Here is a 23,119-nt window from a genome sequence, read left to right as displayed (position 1 = left end):
GCAGCTTTCAAGGTGGTTCTGTCAGTGTTATTATGGCTGGCTCTCCACTTTCTCTCTAATTGTTTGCAGTGTACTTTGGTGTCTTGGAGGTTCTTTGTGTACCAGCTGGCTTGCTTATTGTATCTTCTCTGTTAGTTGAGGTTGATGGGTGTGAGGGAGTCTACGCACTTCTTGGACCAGCTGCTTAATTTGTCAATGTCCTTGTTGATGTTTTTCACAGGGTTAGGTCGGTCTGTGTGGAGGGTGTTGAGCTAGTTTGCTGCTGAAATTTAGTTCCAGCTGAGCAGGCAGATGTTGATGACTGCTTTGGTCAATGGTATGTTGATTTGAAAGTGGATGATGGAGTGGTCAGTCCATATAAGGGGTGAGGTGGATTTAATTTGAATGTCGTTGGAGGTTGTGAAGATGGGGTCCAGTGTGTGTCCGGTGATGTGTGTGGATTCTGCAATGGGCTGGGTTAGTCTGAGGCTTTTTCTAAGTGCTGAGGAGCAGGGGCTGATTTTGTCAACCAGGTGGAGGTTGAGGTCTCCGAGATGTGTGTAGGCTTTGGAGTTGATGGTGAGGGGGCGATGAAGTCTGTGATGAGGTTTGTGAAGGTGGCTCACGTGCCCTGTGGTCGATAAACATGGGCGACCTTTTTGGAGATTTGAAACTTAAAGCGCAGATGATCCATGAACAGAGTGGTGTTCTTTGTGATTGTTGAGCAGATGATGGAGTCTTTGTAGATGATCGCAAGTCCGCCTGCTGGCTTCTGATGGCGATCCTGTCATACAATCTTCTAGCTTGCTGGGATTGCCATGGTGATATTGAGTGCCCAGGCTGGGCTGAGCCAGTTTTCCTTGAGGAAGAGGACGGCTGGTGCGTCGTTGCTCAACAATTCCCAGATTTTGGTTGTGTTTCTGCTGAGTGACTGGGTGCTGAGTAGTATGCATGAGAGTGAATTTTGGGGTGTTGGTTTGCTGTTGAGTGATGTGTTGTGTGAGAACGCTGCTGTGGGGGCTGGAGTATGCGTGGAGGGTGTGAGTTGGTAGCTTACGGTGAAGCAGCAGTGCGTGCGAGTGAAGGCTCCCACTGTGGTGTGTGGTGCGGCACCAGTGGGAGGAGAGGTGTCCCGGGTAGAGTGAGCAGAGCAGTGCCATGGTGTATCGCTGGGGGCCATTGGGCCAGAGTTAATGGTGCTGGGCAGATGCACAAGGGCTTGTCTTTGCGCCTTTGGCGTCCCAGCTGCCTGCCCGCTGTGCATGGACATGCAGCAGCTGTATTAAGTAGGTCCTGGGAGGGGTACTGGATGGTGAGTGGAGCTGCGTGCAGAGCAGGAAGAAGATGCAAGAGAGCAGGTAAGGAGTGGGGAGGTGGGAAAAAAAGTACTGAATAGTGTGGGGGGCTAGAGCCCACAGAGGAGGAGATCTGGAGAGCAACAGAAAATAGTAGGCAACCAGGGTAAAGAAAAAAAGAGCAAAACGGTTTAAAAGAGCTAAAGCAAAACCAGAAACTAGGCGAAATAGATGGGGTTGGGCAAAAGAGAAAATGGCAGAAAACGGGGTGAAAAGCTAAAGCAAAAAGGGCTGCAAAGAGCTTTAATCAAAGGCAGAAATGGGGTGAAAGGCAAAAAGAGCGGAAGTGAAAAATGGCCTAAGTGATAGAAGAAAGTAGCTTTGAGTAGTGAGAAAAGGGAAAAGCTGATGAAGAGATGAGCGAGAGAGAGAGAGGATGCAAGAGTGAGAGAGCAAAAGGAGATGAGATGGAGCCTCAAGGCAGTGAAGCAGGGTCAAAAAGGTCCATGGACTAGTCTGATGACCGGTCCCAGGTAAGTGGGAGGCTGGGCCTAGGCACCTTCTCACTGGGGTCCCGCAGTCGGTGCCATTAAGTAGGACCTGGGAGAGGGAAGGGTGCAGGGTGGAGGACGGGGCTGTACAGCAGAGGAGGAAAAAGATACAAGACAGCAGATAAGGTCCAGGGAAGCTGGAGGCAGAGAAGTTGTAGGAGGGTGTGGAGGAGATCTCAAGAGCAGAAAAAAGCTTAAGACAAGAGCAAAACAGACAGGAACCCAGGGGAAAGACAAAAAGAGCAAAACGGCTGAAAAAGAGCTAAAGCCAAAGCAGAAACTGGCTTAAACATAGGGGGTTGACCAAAAAAGCAAACAGTTGAAAAGAGTTAAAGTAAAAAGGGCTGCAAAGACTTTTAACCAAAGGCAGAAACAGGATGAAAAGCTAAAAGAGCTGAAATGAGAAATAGAGTGAGAGAAGAAAGAAGTTTGAGAAGTGAGAAAAGGGAAAAAAGCTGACCAAGAGATGAGAGAGAGGCAGAATGCGAGAGTGAGAGAGAGCAAGAGAGAAATCTGAAGGAAATGATGCAGAGTCTTGAGGCTGAGGAGTCGGACCTGAAAGGGCCTTGGAGTAATCGGAGGACCGGTCACAGGTAAGTGGGTCGGGTAGGGTTAGTGGACTGGGCCCAGGCAACGCCTGTCAAATAATACTTGGTTAGCCATGTTAGGTGGCTGGGTATGGGTATGCCCAGACGTGGGTCCCTTGCTCACTTTGCCACTGGATTCAAGCGGGCCTGGGTGATGAGGGGTATTACCCCGATACCGGTCTCAGGCTGCAATTGTTCCAATGAGGCGTAGGGTCAAGACTGATTTCCATATGGCTGGGTCTGAACTGGGGTGGCGAAGTGAGATAAAGAATGATGATGGAATTGACCCAGATCTGTGACTGGGGGTGAGAGTCCGAATTGTTTCAGAGCTCCGTCCATCATCTGCTTTTGTTTTCATTAAATGCATTTTAGCACACACCACCTTACAATCTAAACCTATAGAAGATTAATATCAGAAATTCTGATGTCTCTGAAATTGGCAAAATGTTAATATGCACACACATATATGTCCTTGCACATAATATATGCACTTCCATACCTTTGGTGCATCACATCTTATCTGTGTTATTGCGTCACACAGGTATAAGGCCAAATGTAAATATATATGTGGTCTAGCCAAACGTAAAAGGACTGAGACAAAATTATTGTGATCCACCTGCATTCGAGACCTCTTGTATATACTGTTGTGTATACTTAAGTATATATACTTTAGTATATACTTTAGTATATTCTTATATATGTATGTACTTTGTGGGCTCTGGAGATCAGCCCTAGGACTTGTCTGCTTCCGCTTAGGGACTTTCTTTTCTGTTCAACTGCCTCTATTTAACTGCCTTGATAGAAAATAACCAGCAGAGGTCAGTAAAATACCAGAATTGCTTTCTGCTGAGGGACTTTATGTTTTTTAATTTTTCTAGCAACTGCCTCCATTTAACTTTCTTGATAGAAAACAACCTGCAGAGGTTAGGAAAATACCAGAATCACTTTAGCATTCTCCAGATTCCAGTCCATAGAAATTGTCTTCCACAAGCACCCGTAGACAATAATATTTTTTTCAAATCTTGTATTTTCAGTGGTATGACCACCGAAGGCCCTACTTTTATATAATAAACGGAGCTTTGGACTATACTATTTCCAGCTGAAAGGCAACATTTCTCTCCATGTGTTCCCATACCTGGCGTGTCACGCAGTTTGGTGCTTACTTTCCCTCCATGTTAAAGAACAGTAGATGTTTCAGCAGCCAGGCTAATGTGCTGCAAAGCTAAAAACATATAAGGTCCCAAAGGCGAGACCGAATGCATTGCAAATGCTTGTTACTTCTTATGTTTCCCTGGAAGCACCTGCCTTCCCTCTAAGCCCTTCTTTGATTGGTAATGAAGATTACAAAAGAGGTGATGAATGGAATGTTTGAGGTAATCTCAGCCACTGGTCATTGCTTGGGCCGCATCCCAATCTATCTTTTTTTGTGAGTGAAGCCATCCTTGCAGCAGCTAGTGCTATGTATGTGTGACTGTGTGCATCTCGGTTGGTAGCTGTTTTGTATATGTGCAGTCTTACCCTGTTTCTGTCAGTGCTGTACACTTCAGGGAAGCTTGCCATACTGTACCTCTATCAGGCTTGCTGTATCTGGTCTGTGGGTGGAAGAAGCTTGGACCGCTTTTGCTGTGTGACTGAGACTGCTGCATCTGCTTTGCATGCTACACACTTGCCTGTCTGCGTAGAAAGCTTGCACTTGTCAAAACCATACAGCTGCTAGTACCAAAACACAACATATATGTGTTAAAAATATGAGTCCGCTCTTGTTGGTGTCTGCAAAACAAAAGTCACAGTATCTGTTATCTCAGTTATACACAAATTAATTACTTTGTATGTATAATCTTTTATGCCTGAAACCTCATTTTAGGTTTGACTGGTTAATTCTTCTCCCTTGCCAAACCCTAAGTTCCATTACGTCACAGTGACTTACTGAACGCGGATTCTCTGGTGCGCCCCCAGCTGCTTACCGTGGCAGACTCCATACTGAAACTAAGATGACATGTAGGGTGGCTGGCTTGCACTCCGGCTGTAAGCAGAGGCCTTAACATGCTTCCAGCAGTCCTTGGTCCCCTAGTATGAACTGGGAATAGACTTATGTGTGTTCCTAACAGCAGGGAGGCTTCAACTGTTTTGCAAGTAAGTGAAACATGTACTTTTACTACCTATGCTGTTGCTGTTCATCGTATGCGAACGTTTGCATTGCTCCTGGCTATGCTTGATCTATTATGTGTAGGCTGCTGAGTACTGTGCGCTTGCATATGTGTATTATTTAAATTGCTAAAGGCTGATTTGCTGGAACTCACATTATGCAACAGAGCAGTATTTATCCACCAATATGGACAAGGCTTCAGATCAGAGGATTTTCACATTTGTTGGGACAGGAAAAAAGATTTTTTCAAGGCTTAAGGTTATACTATAGAGGACCACAATTTCTAAGCAGCCGTAAGTGGTCAAAGTTGTCTCTTACCAATGTTTTTGACATATTGATCTCCATCAACTAGTTTTGTCCTAGCCTAAATGAGCAAAGTCATGCTGAACCTACAGATTAAGTATACAGCAACTTATATATTTGCATATTTACTTCTAATTGAGATCATTCTTAAATTCTCGTCTTTTCAACATGTGTTTTGTAAGTCGGATAAAGTGTTTAGAGCATTTCAAATTAGAATTGAATTATTTCAATACAAATGACAAGAGATTTCCAACACAAATGTAAACAAATATTCTCTTTTTTAGGTTTTCTCGAGCAGGGTCTACTTGTTAAAGATGTAAAGAAGCTCAGGGACAACTATATACGTACGATGCAGTTTAAGCTTGATGTCGTGTCCATACTACCCACAGATCTGGCTTATCTTGCTGTAGGACTCAACCGCCCTGAAATACGTTTCAACAGATTGCTTCACTTTCCACGCATGTTTGAGTGTTTTGATCGGACTGAGACTAGGACTAGTTACCCCAATCTCTTCAGGATCTTCAACCTTGTTCTCTACATTCTGATTATCATTCACTGGAATGCCTGTATTTATTATGCTATCTCCAAGTCAATTGGGTTTGGGAGTGACACATGGGTTTACCCTAATGTCACTGACCCTCATTACGGGTATCTCACCAGGGAGTATGTCTACTGTTTGTACTGGTCTACTTTAACCCTGACCACAATTGGAGAAACCCCTGCTCCTGTCATAGATGAAGAGTACCTCTTTGTTATTTTTGATTTCCTGGTTGGTGTTCTCATCTTTGCTACCATTGTTGGTAACGTGGGATCCATGATATCCAACATGAATGCTAACAGGGCGGAGTTCCAGGCAAAAATCGATGCTATAAAACACTACATGCAGTTCCGCAAGGTAAGCAAAGACATGGAAGGGAAAGTAATAAAATGGTTTGACTACTTGTGGACAAACAAAAAGACAGTGGATGAACGGGAGGTTCTCAAGAACCTTCCAGACAAGCTTCGTGCAGAGATCGCCATCAATGTTCACCTGGAGACATTAAAAAAGGTGAGGATCTTTCAAGATTGTGAGGCGGGGCTTCTAGTTGAACTGGTACTGAAGCTTCGGCCCCAGGTTTTCAGCCCTGGTGATTACATATGCCGGAAGGGTGACATTGGCAAAGAAATGTACATTATCAAAGAAGGTAAGTTGGCTGTGGTGGCTGATGATGGTGTTACTCAATTTGCAGTACTAACTGCAGGGAGCTGTTTTGGTGAAATCAGTATCCTGAACATTGAAGGTAGCAAAATGGGAAACAGGCGGACAGCCAATATTAGAAGCATTGGGTATTCTGATTTATTTTGCTTGTCTAAAGATGATCTGATGGAAGCTCTAGTTGAGTATCCAGATGCAAAGAAGGTCTTGGAGGTACGAGGGCGTGAGATTCTTACCAAAGAGGGCCTCCTGGATGAGTCAAAAGAAAAGCTAGGAACAGGGGGGAAGAATGTGGAAGAGAAACTGGAACGCCTGGAAACTAATTTGGACATGCTTCACACCCGCTTTGCTCGTCTTCTGACAGAGTACAATGCAGGCCAATTGAAGCTAAAACAGCGGATCACCAATGTGGAGAAAAAGGTGAAATATTTTAACAGCAGTGATGAAATGTCTGAAGGAATGGACAGTGCAGATGAAGAAACCAAGCAGGATCAGAAACCGTAATTAATTTGCAAAATCTGCACGCTACATCCTCCGCCACCTTACCTTCTTAAGTAATTAACTCGCACCTCATATTGGATTTGTGGGAAGCCAACCATGTCCTCAGGTTGACTAAAGAATATCAAATATAGTCTGAACTGCCATGCATATCAAACCTGCTTGTCCCGCCACGCTCTGATACATTTCAATTATATAATGAGTAGTTTCCAACTCAGGTTCATAGATACTGCTGCTGCCTCAATCAAGGAAATAACAGACTGTGTTAAAGTGAATACGCTGCAGGTTTTCTGGTAATGAAATCTCCAATTAGCTCACTAAAACGTGTCTCTTTTCCTCGTCTGGGCAAAGAACAGAACCGCATAATCACTAGGATTTAAAATTAAGAGTTTCCTGTCCCATGCATGAGATGGTGCAGCGTGTAATTAATTCTAAATGTCCTTTTCCATGTAAATTCATACGTTTTTCCTCATTTTGTAATGTAGGGCTGTATGAAAGTAAAACAGTTTGTCCAATTTGGAGCTCTTATTCCTATGGAAAATAAAAACAACGTTTGTTTGGCACAAGCATTTTGCAAAGGAATGTTTTGTACTCCTGCCTACACCATATATAATAAATTACATTTGTACACGTTTCCAATAATAACATCACCATAGAAAGTTTAAACTTTACACTAAATTGCCATAGCATGTTATTCAAAATGTTTTCTGGAAAACAATTTCATGAGTGTTTACTTTATATATGCTGCGCTGGTTATCTGTTGTTTAGATGAAAAATGTTAAAAACCTCTGTGCAACACAATATGCATAGTGACGACCAATTGATTGTATGTGCCACTCCGAGACTTCAAGGTATCTATTTGTGGGGGGCTACCTTTTTTCCTCAAGGTTCAACTTTGCAATTACATATGTTAACGGTGACAGATGTTTACCTACCCAACACAAGTTCAAAATGGAAAAAAAACATGATTTTCTTTATTTGGTACTTTAATGACCCAAATTCATACATCTGATGGCTCCTTTCCGATGGCACTTACAGGTCTCAGAAAAATAAAACTACATGTCTATGTCAAAAGGCACTAACCTTGACCTCTAGATCAAACGAGAGCAATGCACCCTTCACCACAAACAATACTGACCACACACAGCATGATAAGTGAGACAAATACTAGAAAAGGGGAAAGCAAAATTCGATTCGAGAGAAATCAGAGGTTTACTGCCTTTGCCACGCTATGCCTCCTCGCTGTACTGGGCACATACAGCTGATGATTGAAATAGATATCTATAAACTAATAGGAAAGCTTTTAAAAACCTGCCGTAAACATCCTGCAGCTAAATTCAACGGAGAATGGATATACTTTTAGGATATCTCCGTGTAAGCATCTCTCTGTGTCTTTATCGTGAAATGGACTTTCCTGGAACCGAAATGCAACATCTTAGTGACCACTGATATGCTATTTATACTCCCTCCCTCCATTTGAAAAAGTGAGTACCTCTAATTCCATACAAAGGCGCCTTCTGATGCTGAGTGGCTTAGTTTCTGATTTGTCTTTGGAGCAACTGAAAAGTAATTATCATTTGTTAGCACTCTATGGTTCTCAATCTTGATGACACATTTATCACTTACTAAGCATCACCTGTACATTAAAATGTACATTATATACAGATATCATAATCAGTGAAGCTTTCATGATAGAATTTTTTCTGTCTCTTCACAAAAAGAATTCAGGTTCAGAAAGATTGAAAATAGCTCAAAAGTCTCTGGCCTTAAGAAACAGTTCAAACGTGTGTTTTCCTAAACTACTTGGCTTCCAAAATACTTCCCTGAAACATGGACATATTCTGAGCAAACTCTCTTGTTCCTACAACGTAAATTACTAATCCTTGAAACAAGGGTGCCTGCTACCATCTCCAAACCTTGTGAGAGTTTGGGACTCCTAGGAACTGTAGCTCCTCTTTGGGTGGCATTGTGTAGTGCAGCATGCGTGAGGCTTTTCACCAGGGCTCCATGTGCACCAGCAGCCTCTCCACCAGGGCTTTAAGTGAGATGAAAAAAACTGGGGGGGGGGGGGTATCTCAAAGGGGCATGGCTTGTGTAAGTAAGAGCGTGACTTAAAAATCTAAGCTAAAAACCTGGGCTTAGTACAGTATGCCACCAGATTGGTATTTTGCTGTTTGTCATTGCATCCTGATATATAATACAACAAGTCGGAATATACCTACAACAAGCCAGGATTATTGGCTTTATCAATGGTTAAGGGTGCATAAAATAAATAAGCAACAACTATGGCTTTGTCGTATATAATATTGAAAATGCTTCAGTTCTGAAATGATGAGACTGTAAAGAACTATACCAAGTCTCTTTAAAGTGGCATCAGAGGCAGTGAAGGGTGGTACTGCTGCAGAGTTAAGATTTATTTTTGTCCCTGAGGGTGGGGGCAAAAATAAAGAGAGCCCAATAGGGACCTGTCTCAGCACCTACTTTTTAGAACTGCCAGTGCTTAGCACGGGCAGGATCCGGCCCACTTAAAACTCTGATCTCCACCGTTGGAGAGCACTTACGAAGATGGGATTGCACCACAGCAACATCATACTTTTCGATTGTCCAACGGTAAGCCCTGCCTCCTGACATAGGAGCACTATACAAGTGGTGATTTGTGGAAATGTGCAGTAAGGGATAAAAAGGTATGTAATGGGAGAATTTTAATTTAGCCCAGTCCATTTGTTTGGCACAAATGATGAAACTAAGTTGATATGATGAAGTGAAATTAAGTAGAATAAAACGAAATGTTATAAAGCAAGTAGGCTTTCTTTTTACTCTGAGTTATTTAAAGAAGAACATATTGAGCATGTATATCTTTACAGTATTACCATTGGTACCTAGAACTGCATTAAGAAGAAAGTGCCTTCCATCGTTGTCAACAGTGCACACTCATTGTAGCCACTAGAGTTTGCATATATCTTAAGTGCTAGGGCCTTCAGTCAAAGTCGTGTCAGGGTGTCTGATGCTTAACTCAGTGGGCTTAGCAGAGAACAAAAGTGCTGTGGGCCTTATAAACAAATGGTGCCAGCGATTTCATTATTCATTTTGCTGGGATCGTTATTGTGACGTTTCATGGTGTCCACAAATGCTGGTGTTATCAATGTAGAGTAACATAAAAAAAATCGCCTATTCCAATGTTTACAGCATTGAGAACCCACACGTACCAGAGTCCCATTTGTCTGTGAGTGCCAGGATTCCCAGCACAACAGTGACCATTATGAACCGATTCTCTAATAGGAGGGGGATGGGCACACACTGCCTCACACTCCAGCACTCAGTTTGCCCCGATGCATCATAATAAATGCAGTACATGATAACACTTTCTTCGGTGTCAAGCTTAAGTTTTTCACCCTTGTTGGTGCAGCCAGTGCTGTGTATCTCTAGACACGTGTTTCAGGATAATTGTCCTTCTTCATTAGAGAGCAATTCTATTTTTTGGGGGTGCTGGAGATGCTGCCCAAAGTCTTCTCAGGTCTCAGTACCACTCGCTGGGCGCAGGTGCATCAACCAAAGCTCGTCAGCTCATTAGCTCAAGGGAGCCTTTTCAAATAGGAGGGGGTTGGGCGCACACTGCCTCACACTCCAGCACTCAGTTTGCCCCGATGCATCATAATAAATGCAGTACATGATAACACTTTCTTCTGTGTCAGGCTTAAGTTTTTCACCCTTGTTGGTACAGCCAGTGCTGTGTATCCCTAGACACGTGTTTCAGGATAATTGTCCTTCTTCATTAGAGAGCAACACTTTTTTTGGGGGTGCTGGAGATGCTGCCCAAAGTCTTCTCAGGTCTCAGTACCACTCGCTGGGCGCAGGTGCATCAACCAAAGCTCGTCAGCTCATTAGCTCAAGGGAGCCTTTTCAAATAGGAGGGGGTTGGGCGCACACTGCCTCACACTCCAGCACTCAGTTTGCCCCGATGCATCATAATAAATGCAGTACATGATAACACTTTCTTCTGTGTCAGGCTTAAGTTTTTCACCCTTGTTGGTACAGCCAGTGCTGTGTATCTCTAGACACGTGTTTCAGGATAATTGTCCTTCTTCATTAGAGAGCAACACTTTTTTTGGGGGTGCTGGAGATGCTGCCCAAAGTCTTCTCAGGTCTCAGTACCACTCGCTGGGTGCCGATGCATCAACCAGAGCTCGTCAGCTCAACTGAACCTATTCTCTGTTAACAGTGACCAGTCACTATTAATGTAAGTCCCAAAAATATAATAGTATGTTTTTTCATAATGTTCACCACACAAATATGTTGCTTCTGATGTTATCTGATAGCACAAGTATTTTAAAAAAAGTACTGGGCGAAATGTACTCTTGCTGTGACCTCCCACTTCCACTGCTGGTGCCACCTGAGCTTCACGGGCACTTTTCACTTCTTGGGTGTTCAAACCAGCTGGAGTTGCTGTTGAACTTTTAAACTGTTGGTGAATAAATAAGTACCTTCTGTCACATTAATTTATTTGAGTTTGGAGACAGGGGGTTGTCCTGTGTGAACATTTTGAAAAGATCAGTGCCAAATCGTGAAATGTACAGAGCACTTTTCACATAATTAGGCTAAAAATCCTGAAGTTTAGAAGGGCACTACTGAAGTATTTCAAAACTTTTGTGGTGTGACAGGAAAGGTTTAATCTCTCTAGACCTAATTTGTAATTATCTTCTCGAAGAGGTTATTAGAAATTGCTGTCAAAATAATTTCCTTAAAAATATTCATTATGTATTACTGGCAGTTAAACAATGGTGTTATTCAATTTCACAAGGCCTGTCATTTATGAAAATCTACATAGCATCTTTCTTAGCCTCATTTTTCAACCATGCCCCTTCCAAGAAGAACCTGAGCTTGTACTTGGAAGTGGGAAATCATAAGGTATACAATTGTTACTATTGTATATATAGACGTTAGTCCTAGAGAAACTCTACAGGGTCATAAAGCAATGCTAATGCTCAATTACACAGAGCTTACAGGACAGAGAGGTTACACCAGTCTTATATGCTCATGGCCCATGCAACATTAGGAATATTACTGACCGTGTTTCCAATATGGATGACGAAATTACTTCACATCAGTCATGACACAATAGTTTTAGCAGTACTGAGTCAAAGCAATGAACAGCACAACTATTCCTCCCTTAAGCTGTATGATGTATCCCTCAAATACCAGCTTTAACTTTAATTCTGAAATACAATCATGAAATGCAATCATTTTACATGAAACATCAGCTAGTTTCCCTTTATTTGAAAATATAGGCATTGCATTGCAAAGTAAAAAAATGATTTTGGATAAATGAACTCAATTCTTCCGACCAAAAACAGTATTTTGTTTTGAATTGCCAGATTTATATATTTTTATGACAATGCGCTTGGTTCTCAATCAACAGCTAGTTAGTTTCACCAAGCACTCACATGTTACTGTCACACAGGGACAGTTTCTGCCTTTCATACCCGTTTATAATCACCATCAAATTCAAAGGATGTCGATCTAATGGAAGAGATTATCATCACTGTTGCAATACAGAATTGGGAGTTGTGAGATATTGGGTTACTAGTTGAGGGGGGTGAACCCCTACTGAAGCAGCAATCACAAGTCTCTTCAAGGTGTAACATAAGCAAAATAACCTGTGCTTAACCCTCTGGTAGCTTGGCACAAAGCAGCCAGGCTTATCTTAGAAGGAATGTGTAAAGTATTTATGCAGCACAGAAACAGTAATAAAGTGAAAACACAACACCAGAAAAAAAAAACCTCAGACCTCAGAGTCATCTGGTAGTGCTGCTACCCAATGTGTTTCCTCATAACAAAACAGGGCTGCCTCAAGATCTCACCTTGTGGATATCCTCTTTACAGGCAACCCCATCTCCTTGCAAAAGACTTGTAGATTCTTCATAGAATTAAAAGTTGATTTCCATTTTGTCAAGGCCTCACAGGTACAACAACTAACCAGAGTTCCGTTTTTCAACAATACTTCCAGAAGGCAAACAGGGAAAGACAGTATGTGGTACGTAAGGGTCTGTGATATGGTAGTAGTGTACACCAATCATGTAGGTTCAATGCAAATGCAAGTCCTATCCTCACAGCTGACAACCACTGTTAGAAATGAGGGTCTCTTGTCGGCAATGGTTTACATCTTTGTCCAAATAGGGACCCTTCCTTCTATTCAGGATAAGGGGAATACACTACTGAAATAACCCCCGCTCAACCCCTTGGCAACTTGGCATGAGCAGTCAGGCTAATCTCAGAGGCAGTGTGTGAAGCATTTGCACATAACATACAGTAATACAGCAAAAACACTACAAAAGGACACCACACCAGTTTTAGAAAAATAACCAATATTTATCAGTGCAAACAAGACCAAAACAATAAAAGACCAACATACAGTAATCAAAAATATGCACTTTGGATGAATGACTTTAAAATGCAGTTCCTTAAAGCCGGTAGCTCCGTACGGGGCTACTGCGGTGCTGAAAACAATAGAAAACAACAGTTCCGGCCGACCGCATTGGTGCGGACTAGTGTCAGTAGACTCGTATACAGTACCTTTGGTTCTGGTCGACCATGTCGGTGCTGGGCAGTCATGATAACCGTTGCGGTTGCAATGGGAAGCTTAGCGGTGCAGTGTGCGGTGTCCTCAAGTCGTGATAAAGGCAGCGGCTTGGTGACGGTTGTCCAGCGGCGGCGGTGAGACCAGGGCTGCGGTACAGAGTGAGGCGGTGCTCATTGCAGTGCTGACAGGTCAAGCTGCAAGTGCCAGTGTCTGTTGATGGGAGCTGCGTGGGTTGGTCCTGACTGTGGTGTGGGATGGGGCGGTGTATCATGTGAGATACGAGCAGTGCCCCCAATCCACCGTGCAGTTACGGGTGTTGAGGTCAGCGTGTAGCGACATTGTCGGTGAGACCAGTGTGGCAGACAGAAGCGAGATGGTGTGTCGGGTGGTACCCATTGGTCAGGGTGCAAGCAGCAGCTCGGTGGCGGCGGTCATCGTCATCGGTGAGACCAGGGTTGAAGTGCGAAGTGCGGTGGTGCCTTCAGGACACGTAGCCAGCAGCAGTGTCGGTGTCGGCTGTTTTCCCCTCTGTGGCAACTGAAACCCACGTTCCAGAGGCAGTACCCAGAGGTAAGTGAAGTCTTTGCTGCCCGTGAGACTTTGTGAACAGGAGGCAAGCTCTATTTCAAGCCCTTGGAGATACTCAGCAACAAGTGAAGAAAGTACTTTCACTGCCCAAGGCAGAAGCAGCGACTGCAGGCCAACCCAACAAAGCAGCAACACAACAAAGGGGCATTACTCCTCCTGGCAGTTCTTCCACCTCTTCTTCTTGGCAGGTTCCTTGATTCAAGCGAGTTCTCAGAAATCTTTTATCTCCCTGAGACTTCCAACAGGAGGCAAGCTCTACTTCAAGCCATTGGAGAAAACTCTAACAGCAGGATGATGAAAGTACAATGAAGTCCTTTCCCTGTCCAAGACAGAAGCAGCAGGCCAACACAGCAGAGCACACAACAAAGTGGCAGTTCCTCCTGACAGCTTTTTCAGCTCTTCTTCCTGGCAGGTTCATTAGTTCAGCAATAATCTCAAGTTCTGGGTTCTAGGCCCCAATATTTATACTCAGTTTCTCTTTGGGCAGAGAGTGTCTGTGCTCAGCCCAAACCAGTTCTGTCCTCTCTGGTCCAGCTTCCCGGCAGGAGGTGGAGATAGCATTATCCTAGGCAGAGCAGGCCCATTCAGGTGCAAGGGATATCTTCTCCCACCACTCTAAATGCAGACCAGGCCTATTCAGGTGCTAGTGGAACTCCTCCCGCTACTCTGAATGCAGCCCAAGTCTATTCAGCCCAGTCCTGACTCATCCAGTAAAGGCAGGACACACCTCAACCTCTCCAGTGGCTGGCTACAGTGAATGCACATCCCCAGCCCCTGTCACTCCAAAGCCAGACAGTTAATCCACAACCCAGCAGAGGCACACAGGATGGCTAAGCAACAAAATACCATTTTCTAAAAGTGGTGTTTTCAAATACATAACATAAAAATCACCTTTACTAAAAGATGCATTTTTACATTCTGAGTTCAGGCATACTAAACTCCATTTCACTATCTCGGCCCCATGGGAAGTTATACTTGTAAGATGTTATAAAGTGCCTCCCATTCTATCCTATGGGACAGATATTCTTTCAATAGTGAAAAACAAAATACACTGTATTTCACTATCAGGATATGTCACACACACCAGTGCATACACTTCACCCTGTCACACAGGGGTACCTTGGGACTGCCTTAGGGCGGTCTTTCATGTAAGAAAAAGGAAGGTTAAGGCCTGGCAGGTGGGTGCACTTGCCAAGTCGATATGGAAGTCACAACTGTGCACAGACACTGAAGTGGCAGGTCGGATAACCTTTGAATGGTTGCTTGTTTGTGGGGCACAGTAAGTGCCGCAGGCCCACTGGCAGCATTTGATTTACAGGGCCTAGGTACACACAGTGCACTATACTAGGGACTTAGTAGTAAATCAAATTAGCCAAACATGGAAACACTAATCAATTGCAATTTACATGGAGAGCACATGCACTTTAGCACTGAATAGCAGTGGTAAAGTGCCCAGAGTTCTAAAACAAACAAAAACAGGGTCAAAAACAGGAAGCCTCACACTACTTCATGGCCCATGTTTTGTTGAAAATAGTACTCCTTTATGCTACTCTGTAGTCATAAATTCATCACTCCCTCACAAAAACTGCTATTGTTTTTACTCTTTAATAATGTTGGTGTTGTTTGCCATAACTGCACAAACCCTTATTAGGGTTTCCGTTGTCTACATTGAATGGATAATTTAACGTTTTGTGAAGATCTGTGAATGGCAAACAATATATAGGAGTCCTAAAGATGCTAAATTCTATGTCAGTTTCAATGGGGAAATTTCTGTCACTCCTAAAGCATAAATTGCTGGACAGATTTCATTAAACTTAGATGAGATGAGGTGGACTGGTCCAACAGTCCTTATTTGGATTTTCTAAAACCCAGAACAGTGGCTTTTGCAAAATAGAGATCAAATGAGATATAAAATTATAGATATTTTAAGAGTTGGTTTGCCATTGTACTTTTACCAAATCTATCAAACAAAAATTTAAAAATAATGGAATTAAATAAAACAAGGATATTGTTTTCCTTGGTCAAAAGTCTTGAAGGGTCCAGGCATGCAAATTATCTAATTGGCTTGCTGCAACTAAAATTGCAATTTTGTACAAACTTTTCATTTCCGCACTGTGCAAAAAGATTCAAGGGGGGTGGGAGGTTCACTATGATTAGTCTATGACCCCAAGGGAGTGCACTTAGAGGTATGGAAAATGAGGACAAAAACAGAAAAAGACGTTTGCTACAGCAAAATTCAAGATGTTTGTGATAATTGTGATCAACCTTTATAATGAAAAGAATATGGTTCAGAAAAGACACTGGTAGTATGCACCAGCTGATCAACTTGAACTCAGTGCGCAAACGAGTACACGACAGTTGAATAAAGTGCTTCATAAAAACAAAAAGAGAAACTCACTGAAGACCTACATTTAAAGGTTAGTTGGGGTTCAGGTAATACTGGAAAACCCTGAATTCATCAGTTATGGTAAGCAAAGCACACCATAGCTTACCCACCAAACTCAATGTACCACTTTGCCAATGGCACAGGAGAAAAGCAGACTATCAAGAGCAAAACATGGTGGAAGGCACGAGTTATGGTGTGCAGTGCATGCCATAACCTCTGAATTTCATGGGGTTTCCGTGTTTGTATTTACTGAACCATTATTAATACTTAACTGTGTTTTTTCATGTATTACAAAGTGGAAGTCCCCACTGAGTATATATGGTTCAGATATGCTTTCCAATGAAACAGCATTTTTGATTTGCCCATAACTTTTGACACAAAATTTAGCAGATCATTATCCTAGTCAACTAAGGTCCACCATGCAAATTTTTCAGTTCCGTGCAAAGTTGATAGTCAAAAAGTGATTTTCCATTTTAGCTCCCAAAGAAAACTTTGTTCATGCTTACAGTCCTAACCACTGAAGAGATTTACAAGAAAGGTTGGTGTGAATCTGTTCAGTAATTTTTAGGATATTAGCATAAAAAAATACAGAGCTGGCTATAAAATAACTAGTGCATATCTCTGCATTTACAGCTCGTAATTCATGACTCGTGAATCCAGTCAATCAATTCTTGATTGTTTTAAGAAATGTGACTGGCTGGATAAGGATTCAAAAAAATATGTTTCCACCATCTTAGAACTTGCGAGTCAGCACAGATTTATGTTTTTCAGTTTGTGGAGAAACGTTTTCTACAGCTGTTGGGGGCTACCCACAGAGTTGACAGACTCCAGGGAGTGCTCAAGGCTACCTAGAGATGTGAAAAACTCAAGGCTCACAACACCCCCCAGGAACATTTTCTGTTTAATAAAGGGTGGGGTTGCCCGTGTCCCCCCTCCAAGAGCCTCTAGAAGCCCAGGGGGCTCACTCCCATGGGGCCTTCTTTTAAATAAAGGAGTGGGGGTCCATTATTGGCCCTGTGGACCCTATTCTCCAGGGCCAAAAAATATATTATATGGGGAACCCCCCTCTCTGATCCCAAATGAGCCCTAGGGACCCCATCCTCAGGGCCATACTTTAGTTATAGGGGGGGGAGGCACATGGCTCCACTCTTCGAGCCCAAAAAGGCACCGGGAACCCCATCCCCCGGTGCCAAATAAATTAATATAGGGGAGGGAGGTGTGTGGCCCCCTCACGGAACGAAAATGTGCCCAGGGTCAATTTCCTGGTGCCATGCTTTAATTACAGGGGAGGGGATGCATGGCCCTTCTCCACAACCCTAGAAAGGCTCCAGGCCCCCATCCCCAAGGGGCAAATGCCATATCAAAGGGGAGGGAGTGCATTGCCCCCATCCCCAAGCCTTAATAGACCCAGGACCCCATCACCCGGGGCTGAATGCCAAAAAAGGGGAATGCGCATATCACCCCCCCTAAGCCTTAATAGACCCAAGTGAACCCCATACCCAGGGGCCAAATCTAATTTATAAGGGTAGAGAGCATGTACCCCCCTCCTCAAGCCTGCATCGGCCCCGGGGACCCCATCCCACTGGGCTAAAAGACATTTTAAAGGGGAGAAGGGCCAGGTAGCCCCCCACCCTAAGTCCTGATAGGCCCCGGTGACCCCATCCCCTGAGCCCAAATGACACATGGTCCCTGCTTCCAAGCCTTTTTACATTCTGGGTGGGTGAAACGGTGTCTACCCAGTGCACCCATCAAGTTATATGTTGGGGGGCACAGATGGAGCCCCAGGCCCCCCCTGGCCCCATCCAGCTCCCCACATGCTGCAGGAGCCAGCATTGCTCCTGCCCGGCAGGAGCATGCTGTTTTTGTTTGCTCCTGGAGAAATATGTGTTTCTCCTCCCACAGGAGCATGGGCAAGGAAACAAAAGTCTGTTCCCTCCCGGTGGGAGCATTTTAAAAGCTCTCATCAAGTGGGAGAAGGCATGCCTTCACTGCCTGCGCTCCTGCAGGCAGGGAAAGGCATGTTTCCTCCCATCCAGAGGGAGATTTAAAAATGGAAACCACTGTGTCTCCGGTGGTAAGCTTCCTGTGACAGTGTCTGTAAGCTGGCCCAAGGGGGGGAGTCCCCAGGGCATTAGGAGGCTCAGGCCTCCTCCCTTTAAAGTTAAGTTCAGCCCTCGGGATGGGGTCCTCTGGCTTGCAAATGGCTATGGGAGGGGGGCACCTCCTCCCCTTAATTGATATAGCAGACTCGGGGAATGGGGTTCCAAGGACCTTTAAAGGCTCGGGGAGGGGGGCCATGTAACCCCTCCTCTTTTTTAAAACGTTGGCCCTGGGGGATTGGATTTCCGGGCCCAAAATGGGCTCTGTGAGGATGGCCCCACTCATGCCCCCCTCCCAAAATATTAATAAAAAAATGGAGGAGCAGCATTTTCTCATTTTTTTTTGCGATCCTGCAGGTTTGCAAAAATAAGTCATATTTTTTCACTTTGCATAGCTTAAGGAGGAGGCTCCTCTTTGCCACCCACAATGGCTAAGGGAGTATAGTAGCTCTACTTTGCCCCTTATATGTAAGGGCTAGAGGAGCATAGTTGCCCTACTCTGCCCCTTATATGTTTTTTTTAAGTTGGAGGACAGGGGACTAACTCCTGAGTCCTGTAATGACTGCCAGCAAAACTTGTCTTCATGTTGCTGGCCGCCAATCAGAGCCTTGCTCCTGCAGGATTTTGACTAATAACTTTTGCAACAAAGTTATGAGTGAGACTCCAGTAAGAGCGAGCCCTCTGATTGGCGGGCAGCAACATGCGAAAAATGTTGCTGGCAGCCATTACAGGACTCGGGGACTTAGCCCCCTGTCCCGAAGTAAAAAAACAAAATAACATAAGGGAGCAGGGTAGGGATACCCTGTCCTCTAGGATCCATGCAGGGGACCCAGAGGAATCCCCCACCCCCGAGTCAAACTGCAAAAAACATTTGTCAATTTTTGCTGTAATCCCGACCGACTCCCCCGGGATCCCAGAAAAAACAAAGTGGCATCCGGGTCGCATTATTCAATTATTGGCCCAGGAGAGCCCACCCCCGGGGAAGCATTTCCTATGGAGAGGGGGCGCACGACGACCCTCCCTGAGCCAATAAAGGCCTTGGGAAGCCCACCCCCGGGGCCGCAATACATAAGGGGAGGGGGCGCACGGCTCCCCTCCCCAAACCATTTTAGGCCCCAGGGAGCTCAGCCCAATGGCCGAAATGTGTCCAAAAGAGGAAGGGAGACACATGGACCACTTCCCTGAGCCTTCAAACACCCTGGAGAGCCCACCTCAGTTCAATTTATTTACCTAAAAGGGAGGGGGGCTGTGGAGACCCCTTTCCCAAGTCAATATAGGCTTCAGGGAACCTACCCCCCGGGCCAAAATGTAAAAGAAAAAAGGGGTAGGGGGCCATGGAGCCCCCCTCCCCGAACCTTTATAAGGCCCTGGGGACCCCACCCCTGGGACTGCTACTTTTAACAAAAAGGGAGAGGGCGTGTAAACCCCTCCATGAGCCATCAATGGCCCCGGGGACCTGGCGTCGGTTGGGGAAGTTGTGTTATCCATTTTAATAGCTGCTGAGTATGCAAAGGTGCCAAAATACCTACAAGCTCTGCCCGTTTGCCCCTTCCCCGTTAGTAGTAAGCAACAGCGTTCCCACCATTTTCCAGGCTAATGGACAGTGTGTTTTGTCTACAATTGCACGTTGAAAAACAATTTGAAATCTTTGATGGAGGTGAATGCACCAATGAATTATTAGAGTGCAATTTCTTCTGTAGTGACTGCCAAAGAAGAGTGGGTTCTTTCTTGCCATCTCCATGTCTGGCAGAGTCCACATACTTTTAGTTGCTGCTTAGTATTCAAAGGTACCAAATTATCTACAAGCTCTGAACATTTGGCCCTGGCCCTTCCACATTAGTAGTAATCAATACTGCTGGCTTCAGGCGGGTTGGCCACGGCCCTGTTGCCAACTCCCTGCTGTGATCAGCCAAAGGCTGTGCGCAATTGGCTGCCTGTGGGGGAGGGTTTTCACCGCAGGGCCTGGCCACAGGCAAGACTTTGTGGACAACCCCTCACTGCGCACGTCCGAAGGCTGTGTGCAGGAGGGGGTTGTTTTACGTATGGTAATAAAATGTTACTTTAGAAATTCACTGACAAAAAAACAAAATGAAAGTAACATTACCGTTAGGTGTGATAAAAAGATCTTTTATTGTGTTAAAAAAAACTTCGAAATTCACTGAAACAAACAAAGTTTAAAGTAACGTTATAGCCACTATGTAAACTATAAAACAAAAACACACTTATTGGATGTTGTCATCAGTGATGTCATGCAAGATTTCATAGAACATGTCATGAGTGATGTAATATGTGAGGTCATGAGCAATTCATAGCGGGTGCACAAGTTATAGTTAGTTCTGCTAACTATAACTGGTGAATTTCTGTGTTTTTTTTTTTTCAAATCTTTAATGTTATCACTGACATATTCATCTATGACGTTACTTTAACCTTTGCTTTTTTCCATTTAAAACGATATATATAAAATACAGATATGTATATTTTACCTAGTAGCAGTCGCCACTAGGTAATTATAGTTGTGTCAGCTGTTCCACAGTGAAAGTGCTTTTTGTGTTGGTAATAAATTTGGGCCTGTTTGAGGAATTTTCATGAAACGTTTCAAAGAGGTGCTACATTTTGACTAGTAAATGCATGAAAAATTCCGGGGTGATCCATCAAGCAGGGGGCGTGAAAAAAGAGGGGGGCCCAAAAAACAAAATCCCCATGCATTTTCCATAGAGTTCTTTAAGACAGCCTACATCAAAAACTGCTGATCGGAATTAAATCAAATTTGGCAAGAAGCTAGATCTTGGCCATTAGATTGTGCTTTTTGTGATTTGGTGTAAATTCTTTGAGCAGTTATTGAGAAATTAAAGTTGAAAAAACATTGTATATCTGGGAGGTTGGGACGCACGAGACTCTCCTGGGAGTAGCAATTTAAAAATGGAGCATTCTGATTGGTCCAGGGAGTTTAACTTCCCTTGGGCCATCTCGCTTCCGCAGGGGTTAGACTACTGTAGGAGCAAACACTCTGACTGGATGCCAAAAACAGGAGAAAAATGTTGTTGGCAGTCAGTACAGGACTCAGGACTTGTACTGAAGTTAAAACAAAATAATAATAGGGATATCCTAACCCCCATAAGCCCCCTGGGAGGGACTCACAGGGACCCTCTCCCATGGAGAAAGGGAAATTGCCAAAACATTCTGCAATCCTGGGGGATTGAAAAAATAGAATAGCAGCCGGTTTACATTTACTATGTTTATGCCTGGAGTGCCCACCTGCTTGTCTGTATTAAAAAATGTGAGAGGGCTGTGTGGCCCCCTTCCAGAGTCCCTATTAAAAAGGCACAACAATAGGAACACCCAAGCCTGTTCCTGCACGGCATGGAATGTGTTGTCAATGCTGTGCAGGAAAGGGGGTGCCTGCAGACAGGGCGGCACACCATGTGCCCCCTGCATATATATATCCCATGGCCCTGAGGCAACAGGGGGCACTGTGGGGCACCCTAAGTTTCCTCACCACTGCACTTTTAATAGCGGGTTCACCGCCATTGAAAGTGAGGCGATCAGGAAACTCCTAATATGCTCTGAGGTGCCGCAGTGGCCCTGCCAAGCATATTCGGGCCTCTGACCGCCGCGAGATCCATAATCCCCGGCGGTTGCAACATTCCCACTGTTATATTCGTAATACAGTGGGTGGACCACCATGGGTTCAGCGGTCCGATGGACTGCCTAACTCGTAATAAGGCCCTAAATATGCTCCCCGATTGGGAAACAAGGAAACCCACAAAGAGCCTGGGTATTATGTGCTGTAAGGAAACAATAGCTCATGCGGATTGATACTTAACAATATAGTGTATAATCTAAAATAATGATCAAAGAAAAGGGGATTATAAAAGATGTCAGAAGAAAAGGCAAAGCCATACACGTTAGATCTTTTTTGTGATGAATTTTTTGTTTATATTTCTGAAATATTTACACAAAAAGTGGACATAAATTTACGATACAAATTAACATTAAACATACAAATTACACAATAGTGTCCCAAATGAAAAACCTTACAAAAAAATTTTTACATAACATACAACATACAGACAAGGTTTGCATTTCTCTTTACACAGGCAATCACCAGTAATTAATTATTCAAATTAACAACACTTATTTAATATAGGTGTTGATTGAGTGATTTGCCTATCGCGTCAACGGCGTTTCGACCCTATTCCAAGTGTAAAGGGTCTCGTCAGGACAGTCTAATGTAGGGACACCTAAAAGGAAATTACAAGAATGTATCAGAAAAAGGGCCAGTGGGGCTTAAGAAATGAAAGTAAATTACTATAGGTGATGCGCCTCTTTACCTTAACGTCCAACACTAGTCTAGCGTGAAAATGTACAGTGACACCGTGTTTTAAGTGAAGGGATAAAATACTCACAGGTACCCAGCCGGGTGCTGTGTGCAAATAGAGAGAAAAACATTACTGTCCGAGCCATAATTCAGTTGTATATGTATATAGTGGAAACCTAAATATCTACTTACCCCTGTGAGAGTGGACTCACACGGAGGCAGTTGCCCAATGTAATACAGTGTGGTTGTGAATATCACGTAAGATGAGGGTCCTTCAAGATACAGAACCTCCAAACTGCTATATTAACGAGTCCGATCAACTGTATAAAAAATAATAAAAAGGCGCTAGTAACAAAGAAACCAGTGGAAATTGGCCTCTTCAGTCTATTAGTCACATGAAACTAAAACCAACGCAGAGGAGACGCAGCTCCTACCTCATTTATTTCGTCCGGGTTTCTGAATATCTCACGGAGCGCTGCAGCAGGCAAGCAAGGTCCTGGCTGCTAGGTACGATCACAGCGGTTGGTGGGGGAGTAGAACACTTAAGCCTGATTCGATAAGCGCTGGCCAATCAGGATTTCCAAACAATACTCTGGC

The 23,119-nt window shown here is 44.0% G+C and overlaps 1 protein-coding gene across 1 annotated transcript in view; it reads left to right on the top strand.

The window, feature by feature from the left end:
* Window positions 1–7,057, top strand: part of CNGA2 (cyclic nucleotide gated channel subunit alpha 2) — a 314,526-nt gene extending 307,469 nt beyond the window's left edge. The window contains exon 7 of the mRNA XM_085606650.1: window positions 5,146–7,057. Coding sequence (XP_085462776.1) covers window positions 5,146–6,560 — 1,415 coding nt within the window. The 3' untranslated portion in view covers window positions 6,561–7,057. The remainder of the gene's footprint in view (window positions 1–5,145) is intronic.
* The last annotated feature ends 16,062 nt before the right edge of the window (window positions 7,058–23,119 follow it).

Source organism: Triturus cristatus, chromosome 5_2, assembly GCF_964204655.1.
Source record: "Triturus cristatus chromosome 5_2, aTriCri1.1, whole genome shotgun sequence".
Lineage (NCBI taxonomy): Eukaryota > Metazoa > Chordata > Amphibia > Caudata > Salamandridae > Triturus > Triturus cristatus.
The sequence above is the reverse complement of the archived record's forward strand: the minus strand, read 5'-3'. Positions and strand labels throughout refer to the sequence as shown.